This window comes from Coregonus lavaretus (assembly GCF_964263955.1).
Source record: "Coregonus lavaretus genome assembly, chromosome: 6".
NCBI lineage: Eukaryota > Metazoa > Chordata > Actinopteri > Salmoniformes > Salmonidae > Coregonus > Coregonus lavaretus.
The window spans coordinates 7358843-7372144 of NC_139993.1; the positions used below are offsets into that span (position 1 = coordinate 7358843).

Genomic DNA, 13302 nt, shown 5'->3' on the forward strand with positions numbered 1-13302 from the left:
AGCGTGTTCCAGTTCCCGCCAATATCCAGCAACTTCACACAGCCATTGAAGAGAAGGGGGACAACATTCCACAGGCCACAATTAACAGCCTGATCAACTCTATGTGAAGGAGATGTGTCACGCTGCATTAGGCAAATGGTGGTCACACCAGATACTGACTGGTTTTCTGATCCACGTCCCTACCTTTATTTTTAAGGTATCTGTGACCAACAGATGCATATCTATACTCCCAGTCATGTGAAATCCATGGATTAGGGCCTAATGAATTTATTTCAAATGACTGATTTCCTTATGAAATGTGACTCAGTAAAATCGTTGAAATTGTTGCATGTTGCGTTTATATTTTTATTTAGTGGATCACCATTCTGACGAAATGGATTTGAATTTTGTGGCTATTTACTGACAGCAAGGCATCATAATGACAAGTGTTGCGTGTGTGTGTGTGTCTGTCGGCCTGCCTTTCTGTCTGTCCGTCCATCGTCTGTGTCTGTGTGTATATCATACACTTAACTAGCCTATACAGACTTAACTAGCCTATACTCAGCCCTGCCTTCCCACATCTTAGAGCCGTACAATTTGGTTTAATTTGGTTTATCAGACCTCCGAACATTTGAATACACAGTTTACGCATGGCTCGTTGTTTACGCATGGCTCGTCACCTCAACGAGATTCCTAGCGCTGAGGTGAATATTCAGGGGTGAATTCTAACTTTTCACTTAGTCATGCATTGATGTCAATGGGAGACTAAGTGAAAATCAAATTTAAGTGGAAATTAGGATTCTCCCCTTAGACAGGGTGGTCCTCTTCCTCATCCTCCTTCTCCTTCTCATATCACACCATGTCTAAGTGCTCTGTGTATTGAGCTGAGGAACTTAGGGGTTTACCTTTTAAACCGACAAGGAAAACAAACCCAGAGTCATCACCCAGGTGCCTTCAGAACATGCACACTACCCTGCCTCTTCAAGATCTAAAATCATACCTGTATTCTCATACACACACACACACACACACACACACACACACACACACACACACACACACACACACACACACACACACGCGCACATGCACACACACTCACACACATACACATGCACACACACACACTCACACACTCACACTCACACACACACTCCAGTATTGGTAAGGGCCAGGAGGACAGCTGGCCTATGACACCTCTCCTTCCTGCATCAGGAAGACCACATATAGCGTTAGTGACGTCACTCGTCACCAGAATTTCCCCATAGAGGACAGGAAGTGACTGCTCTGGCACAGGAAGAATGGTGGCTCCACTTGACTTCTCCATGATGCCTGGAGAAAGAGAGACAGAGAGCGACAGATAGAGACAGAGAGAGAAACAGAGAATGAGAAAGAGAGGGGGCAAATAGAGCGGGATGAGTGAGGAAGATGGAGAGAGCGAGCTATGGAACGGGAGAGAACAGAGAGGGTGAAATGCTTGCAGGAAAGGCAAAACACAGATGGGTGAAATCGCTATGACAGGAATGGTGCCGTAGGGAGCTAATTGGACAGAACCAGCTTTTTTTTGTTCCGGTTGAGGACAAACCTCGGGGTACATGCCTTCCACCTTCTCTTCTTCTCTCAAACACAGAGTCCATTCTCTCCCTCTGTGTGTTGCTCTGTTGTTCCGTTGTTTTGTCTCGGGCCTCAGCCTTTGTTCATTGAGACAGGGTGGTATTGTTTCTGTTTCTGTTTTGTACCTCTGGATATGGTAGGTTTGAAGAGAGGGGAAGGAGGTTTGGGTGGCTCAGAATAATGCACACAGAGACTGACAAATGCTCATAAATACACACTCAGTCAATCAAACCCATAAAAACATTAATACAGACAGACCAGACCAGACCAGACCAGACAGACCAGACAGATGTCTGTGTGCATGTTTGGTTTTATGCTTGGTACTGGTACCCTGTGTATATAGCCATGTTATCGTTACTCATTGTGTATTTATTATTTGTGTTATTCTTTTTCTATTTATTCCTTGTGTTATTCTTTTATTTTATTTTAATGTTTTTAGACTATTTCTCTTTTTTTCTCTCTGTGTTGTTTATAAGGTCCCTTAAGTAAGCATTTCACTGTTAGTCTACACCTGTTGTTTACGAAGCATGTGACAAATAACATTTGATTTGATTTGATTGGTGTGTAATTGCGGCCTGTTAGTCATGGGAGAGTGTGTGTGTGTGAGGATGAGAGGTGTAATTAGTCTGACTCATGGCTCGGCTCTGCAAAACCTCAATCTAGAACAACCCCCTCATCCCCAGGCTCTTTCTGTCTCTCCTTCCTTCTTTTTAGTTAAACACGTTTCAATCTCCTGCTTTTTTGTCTTTCCCACTCTCCATCCATCTCGATCTCTTGCGTTTTGTCTCTTTTTTTGCACTCCTTTTCATCCATCTCTCTCTTTTGGATGTCGTTATCCCTCATCCCTCTGTTCTTTCTCTCTTTCAGTCCCTCAAATTATAATCGAACTGGGCCTCAGCCTCCTCAAATTCTAATCGTCTTTTCGTGGCCATTTACAATGGCAGCTTTCCTGTGTTTTGTCGCTCTGGTCTTTGAATCTCTGATTCATAACATGATATAGAGCCATGAGTACACTGTCTGTCTAGACTCTGTAGACGGCGTGATTGACATGGCATCAGAATATGTTACATGGCAGACATCATTAGGTAGTTTCTCTGAGGTAATACTAGGCAAGAGGCAGGAAGATTGACGTGTTGCCAGTTAGGGAGTATTAGCTCTACATCTGTGTCTAGTCAATATCACATTTTGGTAAGAAGCTATAGAACTTTACAAAGGTGAATATTGGCCTACCACCCTTGGCTATCAATGCTATATCCAAGTCTTGGCTTTCACCTGCATACAGGACACCATTGTCTGCATTCAATAGTCGTCTGTCTTTGCTGTCATGAAAGCTGAAGAAATCCTTTTCAGCTTGGCCGCTGGCCTTTGTGAGCTGTCAATCACATTACAATCAATCAGATTTGCTGTGTATTATACAGCACTTGCTCTCAGGATCCATAATGCTCTCTTTTCTAGTTAACAAAGAGAAACTGATACAGGGTCTGCTTCCCAAATGGCACCCTATCAAAAGTAGTGTACTATATAGGGAATAGGGTGCCATTTGGGATGCACCCATTGCCTGCATACTATTACCCCTCCCACTCCCACATAGTCTGCAATGTGGATTCAATTTACTTAGTGCCAGTATAAACTGGCACAGTCTTTCCCTCCATGAGGCCCACAGTTTTTTCCTTATTCTAATCTCTCCACTAAATACTTCACTGTTGTTGATAATGACCCTAGCAGGACACCGTAGCGGCTGGGTCTGTGAGTCATCAGCTGTAATTACCAGGCCTAGGAATTAAATAAAATCCTGCGAATTAAATAAAATCCTGATTGCCTTCATGTGATTCAAAAGGAGCCTGGTTGGATGATTAAATCAAGGGGTTTGTCCGTAGAAACACTCTACAGGCAAATTAGGAATTCTCTATATGCCAGTGATGACGGTGTTGGCGGTGATGACGATGTTGACTGTGGTGATGGTTGTGACCGTTGTGGTGATGCTCAACAGTTACTGACACAAATGAGGTCACTGAACCTCACACTGCACATTTATTACCCATCTGACCTACTATATCACACCTCCAAAGACAGGCAATGTGTAACCCAAGCAGTCCCAGCCTATACCAGAAGAGTCCCTATACTGACCTTAGCACCACAGCCGTCCACCCCGACACTACTGCTCCCACTGACTCCACTGTCATAAAACAGCCCCGCTATCCAATATACAGAACGTGTAGACACAGTGGGAGCGAATTAAAATGTCAACAGAAACCCAGAAGAGGGCAAGCAGCCAACTGCCACAGAATAGTTATTGTGGCTAAGCCCTCACCCTAGTCCCATAGCCAGCCAGCCTTCACTCCTAGTATGACAACCTTCGCTCTCTGTGGCTCTCTGTACGATGCCATAGGGGCCATACCTAAAGGACTGTCATGGGAACAGGTATGGAGGGGGACTGCCATGGGAAGGGACTTGCAGGATTGTGGTGGGACAGGATAAGGAGGGGGACTTATGGGAGGAGTGGGTATGGCGAGGGGTTCCTAGATTCATAGATTGTTTACCAAAGGAGGAGGAGGCGGCCTAACATGTAAGACTTGAGTGTTGGAGGAGGGTGGTTAAGTTCAGCCTCAAAAGAGAGAATGCTTTGTGTAGTTAGACCATTTATGTGGATTTAAAAGCCCTCCAGAGTTGACCTGCAATGTTGGGTCAACTCTCTGGGCAACCAGAAACTTCATGGGTGCGGTTTCCCGGACACTAAGCCTAGTCCTGGACTGAAAAGCAAGCTCAGTGGAGAATCTCCATTGAAAGTGCTTTTTAGTCCAAGACACCAGAACATATATATTTAGTCGATTGGAAGTGGCTGCAAAGACAAATGTGCATGTAAACTGAAACGCACGCTTTCTAACCTGCCGCACACGCACTCAGTCAAATGCATGCATGCATGCACACACACACACACACACACCCTGACTCCTCAGCGGGGCTCCCAGATGGAGCACTGCTTTCCCAGTCTTTCTCTCTCTGCCATTGAGCTGCATGACTCTACGCCAGGCAGGGATCGCTGTCGCCTAATGACACTCGCTGTACCTCACCTGTCACACTGTGCTGAAGACACACACACACACAGGGATAGAATCACACACTAGGAAATGCACACACATTCATACACTCATAAGCATACACACACAACACACACACACACACACACACACACGTACACTCATACACACACAAGCGTACACTCACACACAGACTCATTTACATTTACGTCATTTAGCAGACGCTCTTATCCAGAGCGACTTACATATTGGTGCATTCACCTTATGATAGCCAGTGGGACAACAACTTTACAATTAATTTTTTAATATTTTTCTAATTTTTTAATTTTTAGAGTATATTTTTAATTTTCATTTGTTTTATATATATATACATATATTTTTTTTTTTTGTGTGTGGGGGGGGGGGGGGGGGGGGTGGATAGAAGGATTACGTTTATACTATCCCAGGTATTCCTTAAAGAGGTAGGGTTTCAAGTGTCTCCGGAAGGTGGTCAGTGACTACGCTGTCCTGGCGTCGTGAGGGAGCTTGTTCCACCATTGGGGTGCCAGAGCAGCGAACAGTTTTGACTGGGCTGAGCGGGAACTGTGCTTCCGCAGAGGTAGGGGGACCAGCAGGCCAGAGGTGGAAGAACGCAATGCCCTCGTTTGGGTGTAGGGACTGATCAGAGCCTGAAGGTAAGGAGGTGCCGTTCCCCTCACAGCTCCGTAGGCAAGCACCATGGTCTTGTAGCAGATGCAAGCTTCAACTGGAAGCCAGTGGAGTGTGCGGAGGAGCAGGGTGACGTGAGAGAACTTGGGAAGGTTGAACACCAGACGGGCTGCAGCGTTCTGGATGAGTTGTAGGGGTTTAATGACACAGGCAGGGAGCCCTGCCAACAGCGAGTTGCAGTAATCCAGACGGGAGATGACAAGTGCCTGGATTAGGACCTGTGCCACTTCCTGTGTAAGGTAGGGTCCTCCTCTGCGAATGTTGCAGAGCATGAACCTACAGGATCAGGTCACCGCTTTGATGTTAGCGGAGAACGCAGGGTGTTGTCCAGGGTCACGCCAAGGTTCTTTGCACTCTGGGAGGAGGACACAACGGAGTTGTCAACCGTGATGGCGAGATCATGGAGCGGGCAGTCCTTCCCCGGGAGGAAAAGCAGCTCCGTCTTGCCGAGGTTCAGCTTGAGGTGGTGATCCGACATCCACACTGATATGTCTGCCAGACATGCAGAGATGCGATTCGCCACCTGGTTATCAGAAGGGGGAAAGGAGAAGATTAATTGTGTGTCGTCTGCGTAGCAATGATAGGAGAGACCATGTGAGGATATGACAGAGCCAAGTGACTTGGTGTATAGAGAGAATAGGAGAGGGCCTAGAACTGAGCCCTGGGGGACACCAGTGGTGAGAGCACGTGGTGCGGAGACAGATTCTCGCCACACCACCTGGTAGGAGCGACCTGTCGGGTAGGACGCAATCCAGGAGTGAGCCGTGCTGGAGATGCCCAACTCGGAGAGAGTGGAGAGGAGGATCTGATGGTTCACAGTATCAAAGGAGAGAGAGTTAGCTTTAGCAGTGCGGAGAGCCTCCGTGACACAGAGAAGAGCAGTCTCAGTTGAATGACCAGTCTTGAAACCTGACTGGTTTGGATCAAGAAGGTCATTCTGAGAGAGATAGCAGGAGAGTTGGCTATAGACGGCACGCTCAAGAGTTTTGGAGAGAAAGAAGGGATACTGGTCTGTAGTTGTTGACATCGGAGGGATCGAGTGTAGGTTTTTTGAGGAGGGGTGCAACTCTCGCTTTCTTGAAGATGGAAGGGACATAGCCAGCGGACAAGGATGAGTTGATGAGCGAGGTGAGGTAAGGGAGAAGGTCTCTGGAAATGGTCTGGAGAAGAGAGGGGATAGGGTCAAGTGGGCAGGTTGTTGGGCGGCCGGCCGTCACAAGTCGCAAGATTTCATCTGGAGAGAGAGGGGAGAAAGAAGTCAAAGCATAGGGTAGGGCAGTGTGAGCAGGACCAGCAGTGTCATTTGACTTAATAAATGAGGATCGGATGTCGTCAACCTTCTTTTCAAAATGGTTGACGAAGTCATCCACAGAGAGGGAGGAGGGAGGGGGGGGGGGAGGAGGATTCAGCAGGGAGGAGAAGGTGGCAAAGAGCTTCCTAGGGTTAGAGGCAGAGGCTTGAAATTTAGAGTGGTAGAAAGTGGCTTTAGCGGCAGAAACAGATGAAGAAAATGTAGAGAGGAGGGAGTGCAAAGATGACAGGTCTGCAGGGAGTCTAGTTTTCCTCCATTTCCGCTCGGCTGCCCGGAGCCCTGTTCTGTGAGTTCGCAATGAATCGTCAAGCCACGGAGCAGGAGGGGAGGGCCGAGCCGGCCGGGAGGATAGGGGACATAGAGAGTCAAAAGATTCAGAGAGGGAGGAGAGGAGGGTTGAGGAGGCAGAATCAGGAGATTGGAGGGAGAAGGATTTAGCAGAGGGAAGAGATGATAGGATGGAAGAGGAGAGAGTAGAGGGAGAGAGAGAGCGAAGGTTGCGACGGCACATTACCATCTGAGTAGGGGCAGAGTGAGTAGTGTTGGAGGAGAGCGAGAGAGAAAAGGATACAAAGTAGTGGTTGGAGACTTGGAGGGGAGTTGCAGTGAGATTAGTAGAAGAACAGCATCTAGTAAAGATGAGGTCAAGCCTATTGCCTGCCTTGTGAGTAGGCGGGGACGGTGTGAGGGTGAGGTCAAAAGAGGAAAGGAGTGGAAAGAAGGAGGCAGAGAGAAATGAGTCAAAGGCAGACATATGGAGGTTAAAGTCACCCAGAACTGTGAGGGGTGAGCCATCCTCAGGAAAGGAACTTATCAAGGCGTCAAGCTCATTGATGAACTCTCCAAGGGAACCTGGAGGGCGATAAATGACAAGGATGTTAAGCTTGAATGGGCTAGTGACTGTGACAGCATGGAATTCAAATGAGGAGATAGACAGATGGGTCAGGGGGAAAAGAGAGAATGTCCACTTGGGAGAGATGAGGATACCTGTGCCTCCGCCGCGCTGACCAGATGCTCTCGGGGTATGCGAGAACACATGATCAGACGAGGAAAGAGCAGTAGGAGTAGCAGTGTTTTCTGTGGTAATCCATGTTTCCGTCAGCGCCAAGAAGTCGAGGGACTGGAGGGTGTCATAGACTGAGATGAACTCTGCCTTGTTGGTCGCAGAACGGCAGTTCCCGAGGCTACCGGAGACCTGGAACTCCACGTGGGTCATGCGCGCAGGGACCACCAGATTAGAGTGGCAGCAGCCACGCCGTGTGAAGCGTTTGTATGGCCTGTGCGGAGAGGAGAGAACAGGGATAGACAGACACATAGTTGACAGGCTACAGACTCGTACGCAAACAGACTGTTATTTATTTTGAATAAATAAGTGAGTCAGTTTCTGTGTCTGTGAGTATACACACACGCAACCATCTCTGTTTCTCTCTCTCGCTCTCTCACACACACACACACACCCTTTCCCTCCCTCCCTTTGACCCCCACCCCTGTGAACTTGGTGACTGACTAACAGACCCACCCCTCTTCTTATGGTTTCAGAAAAACAACTGTATCCTAAAGCTCAAATTATCCCCCGTTATCCAGCCCAGTCGTTCTGACATTGGTGCCTCACTCCCTGACCTCTTTACATTTGACATTCATCTTCTACTGTTTATGCATTAGTTCCATTAGATTTAGAACCAATAGTGAAAGATAGGTGCTGTATGGACAACTGCAGAATTGTTGGAAAACTCCTGCAAAGAAGCAAGTTTTAGAAACATTTAGATATCATATCATTTCTAACGTTGCTCCTAATATTTCTGTATTTCTTAATTCCATTATTTTACTTTTAGATTTGTGTGTATTGTTAGATATTACTGCACTGTTGGAGCTAGGAACACAAGCATTTCGCTACACCCGCAATAACATCTGCTAAATATGTGTATGCGAAATATGATTTGATTTGGTACAAAGTACAAACCCATGTACTGAAAGAGAAAAACAGTCTGAAAGGAGAATGAGAAGTACAGTTCTAACCAACACAATTCTATCTGACTCACTTCTTCTGCTATATCTCCGTCTATCACTCAATATACTGCACCCACTCAGACAAGGTCAGCATAAATCACGTAACAAATGCCTGTTCTTTTGAATCCAAGGCACTTTTTATAAGGAGACTGTCCTCGAGACTCTGGTATCCAAGGTAACGGTGGCGTTGAGGCCTCTTCCCCCATTCACGTCCCAGCGTGTCAATAAGGACTCAGTCACTGACTGACACGCCCACACACACTTGTAGGAGATACTCTTGTACACTTGTAGGAGATACTCTTGTACACTTGTAGGAGATACTCTTGTACACTTGTAGGAGATACAATTGTCGGAGACGTGTGATGCGCAACCAATGTGTCAGTCCACTAAAATAAGGCTTTTTATGCACATATTCTAAAATTAAATACTGTAGATTATACAAGACCAACTGTAATTCTATCAAAGAAATCTCCATGTATTGTGTGAAGATCATCAGGTGGTAGGCAGCATGTTGTACAACTATTAGGATAGAGTCAGATGCAAGCAGCGCAGACAGACAGTCTATTAGAAGGTCTAGGGTTCCTCCTACTGGTTACTAATGGAAATGGAGTTTAGTTTTTAAAGAGAACACGAGGGTTTGTTCAAATTTGAGTTAACAATATTATTTTCTGGACAATGGGTTATACACAAGCAGTTAAATAACTTTTTGGTGGAGTTGGTTCTACACACAAGCACACTCACATAGTCCACACACCACAGTCCAGCCAGGTAATATGATGCTGTTGTCTCCTCCCCCACGCTATCAAAACTTAAGGCCATTATTCAAGTTCACTTGGATAGGCTACTGGTGCTTTGCCTACACCTTTATTTGGAACAATATTCAAAACCTAACCTTTGTATTGTGACAGTTAAAGTCGGGTCCTTGAATAAATTGTTTGTAGTAAAGGTTATGGTCATTGGTCACCTCTACATTTTAGTATGTTACCTTGGACCTATATGGAGATGTTGTGTATTGTATTTATACCAATGAAACTATAGTATAAACATAAGCCTATTGAATGTGTCTGTACATTGTATGTTCATACAGTATGTGTATACTGGATGCAATAATTAACTGGTATTTACAAAACTGGGCAGTACACATGTATTCTCATAGGTTTGTAGGTGTGAATTCATTTCTAGGACATTATACACTTTGGAAACAGATATCAAGATAGTATCTTCACATATTTTACCTACTGTCAATATTGCATGACAAAGAGTTATGCTATAATGACATCGCACATGCTTCAGAGAGGCCTGGAGGAACAGGTTCCTTACCTAGCCAAGTGTAGGCAAGAATGGGTCTGTACCAAATGGAACCCTATTCCCTATATAGTGCACTTCTTTTGACCAGGGCCTATAGGACCCTGGTCAAAAGTAGTGCACTGTATAGGGAATAAGGTGCCATTTTGAGACACATCCTAGCTTTCTTCAATACAGTATTCCCCCATCCCAGCCTAGTTCCATTAGCAGGTTAGTTGCGAGTTAGCCTGGTTGCGAATACGTTTGTCTGCTTGTGGTTATCCATCTCCTCTGATATGCATTGTCCTGCCAGGAATGGCATTTGGTGGCAGCGGTGGGATGTAATTATGATTTCTGGTATGATGTATTGATGTTTTTATGATGTAGGCTGTTGTGTTTTGCTGTGATGTAATTGTTTAACCCTGTTTGGACCCCAGGAAGAGGAGCTGCTGCCTTGAGTCCCAAATGGCACCCTATTCCCTATATGGCTCTGGTCAAAAGTAGTGCACTATGTAGGGCACAAAGCCCCTGTCTCTCCCAATGAAGTATTCTCCCCCTCCAGCCCTCTCTCACCTCTGACAGCATACTCCATCACCCGCTATCCAAACAAGATTAACCCCCAAAATCCTCCATCACAGGTGCAAGGGGGAGGAACAGACAGAAGCAAGTTAAAAGCTTATTTGCACATGGCTTATCGAATTGTCTCGTAACTTAATTCACTCTCATATGACAATCCCAGAGGCAAATATGTAGCCTCTTTGTTATGTAAATAGAACTATCAATGGCTCATACGATATGATACAGTACAGGTTTAATTTTCAATACGTTTGGTGTTATGAGGGAAATATAATTACTTATAGTTAAAAATTGATTTAGGTAATATAATTACTATAGCTTAATATAATTACTATATCTTAATAGAATTACTATAGTTACAGTTTCTTTAATATTGATCAATTGGGACTCCCAGCATCCCCTTTTTGATGAAATTCTGTTGCTTTCCTCAAAGCGAAGATACAGGCTCTCTAAATGTAAAGGTCAAAACTCTCCTTCATGCCAGCTGCTATCAACTTTCTCAATAAGCTGTAGTACTGTGTTATTAGGTATGGACTGACTCTATTCATGCCTGGTTTAGAGGTCTACTTCCTGTGTACATATTGCTGTATATATAGTTTTTGTGTGTATTTATTGTCATGTGTTCATTGTGTTTTTACTATGTGCTGCAAAATGGTTTGCCCCTCGGGATAATAAAGACTCTATTACTCTACTCTACCCTATCAACACAGGGTGCCAAAATAGCATCCATTATGCAGTTTTACTCTAGTAGCTTATCTGCTCTTTTTCTGGGTCAAAGGTCAATCTAGCATTATTATCACCACCGCGCCATTATGTCAGGGCCAGTATTTGATTGACAGGACCACATGAGAAGCTGTCTCCGGGTCTCCTGTGCTTAAGGGCTTGCCTGGCCAGGCAGGCGTTCAGTTTGTCGCTCTCTGTGGCGATGCCCTGCATAATGTGCAGTGGTTGGCTGTGTTCCGTGGCTCTGGGAGCCAGAGTGCTAATGGAGTGCTAACGTCCCTGGTGTCTGGGAGCTGTTTACTGAACATGGCTAAACACAGGACCATAGGGAAGGAGACAGGGATGCTGGTACTACTGAAATAGTAACAACAACACACATACTGTATAACCGTCTCTAGCAGGTTTCTATGCTGTCTGCATATGGGTTATTTTTATAAAATGTCCCCTGATTTTTGAATTTCCATGCCCATTATTAAATCCATCATGCTGTTACAAGTTCACTTTATAAAGACCACACTAACTCCTCTCAAAGTAAACCACTGTACAAGCAATGATGTCACCTGTACCACTGTTAGTTCTAAATCAATCTTTTCCCCCTGTATTGTTTCTCCATCAGTGGGCGAAGGTCGAAATCTGATCCCCATGGACCCCAACGGCTCGTCTGACCCTTACGTCAAGCTCAAGCTCATCCCAGACCCCAAGAATGAGACCAAGAAGAAGACCAAGACCATCCGCGCCAACCTCAATCCCACCTGGAACGAGTCTTTCACTTTGTGAGTTGAGGTGTACCCCTGGTCACAGTGTTAGGCCCCTTTCACGTTTGTGTATAATGGGTAATGTAGTCATTATCATTAACCCTGTGCATATGTATGTGTGTTATTCCAGCAAGCTGAGGCCTACAGATAAGGACCGCAGGCTGTCTGTGGAGGTGTGGGACTGGGACCGGACCACCAGGAACGACTTCATGGGCTCCCTGTCCTTCGGTGTGTCAGAGCTGATCAAATCGCCTGTGTGTGGCTGGTAAGTACAATATTAGATGACATTCCAATGCGGTGTTCCTCTATCTGGTAGGGAATATACAGTGCCCGCCATAAATCAAATCAAATTTTATTGGTCGGATACACATATTTAGCGGATGTTATTGCGGGTGTAGCGAAATGCTTGTGTTCCTAGTAGTGCAGTAGTATCTAACAATATACACAAATCTAAAAGTAAAATAATGGAATTAAGAAATATATAAATATTAGGACGAGCAATGTCGGAGTGACATTGACTAGAATACAGTAGAATACAGTAATAACTGTATGTAATCATTATTAAAGTGACTAGTGTTTGCTGTTTGTTTTGGTTGTGTTTCAGATTATTTTGTGCCCATTAGAAATTAATGGTAAATAATGTATTGTGTCATTTTGGGGTCACTTTTATTGTAAATAAGAATATAATATGTTTCTAACCACTTCTACATGAATATGGATGCAACCATGATGACAGATAATCCTGAATTAATCGTGAATAATGATGAGTGAGAAAGTTATAGACGCCTACAACATACAATTTATACAACGAGTGGGTCTAATCCTGAATGCTGATGGGATAAAACCGCATTTCAGCCTTTGTCTATTCCACAAGTTGCCACCGGCTAAATCTATGATGTTAAAATGCCTATTTACTCTGTTCCATCTGACTGTGCAATCTACTGTCTCTTCAGCCCAGCCAGGCAATTTATAAACTTGATCTCCGCTATAAAAAGCTTTTAAACTAACATTTAATTTTCAACAGCGGAGATTTGTATAAACTTGCTGTCTGTCTCTCCGACATTTGCAACATTGTTTCAATATTCAAATTCAATCTACTGCTGTCCCATAGTAATGAACGTGTTGTGAGTCGGGACGAGACAGACAGGCAGGCAGCATTTCTCAGCCAGTCGAAATCATGAATCAGCTGGCATCATTTGTATGGATATATACAGTGAGGGAAAAAAGTATTTGATCCCCTGCTGATTTTGTACTTTTGCCCACTGACAAAGACATGATCAGTCTATAATGTTAATGGTAGGTTTAT

General features: G+C 44.7%; 1 protein-coding gene across 1 annotated transcript in view; it reads left to right on the forward strand.

The window, feature by feature from the left end:
- Nucleotides 1–13302, forward strand: part of LOC311131154 (protein kinase C alpha type-like) — a 206223-nt gene that overhangs the window by 128427 nt on the left and 64494 nt on the right. Inside the window, 2 exon segments of the mRNA XM_084163991.1 lie at nucleotides 11858–12014; nucleotides 12127–12261. Of these exon segments, the coding sequence (XP_084020117.1) occupies nucleotides 11858–12014; nucleotides 12127–12261 (292 nt within the window).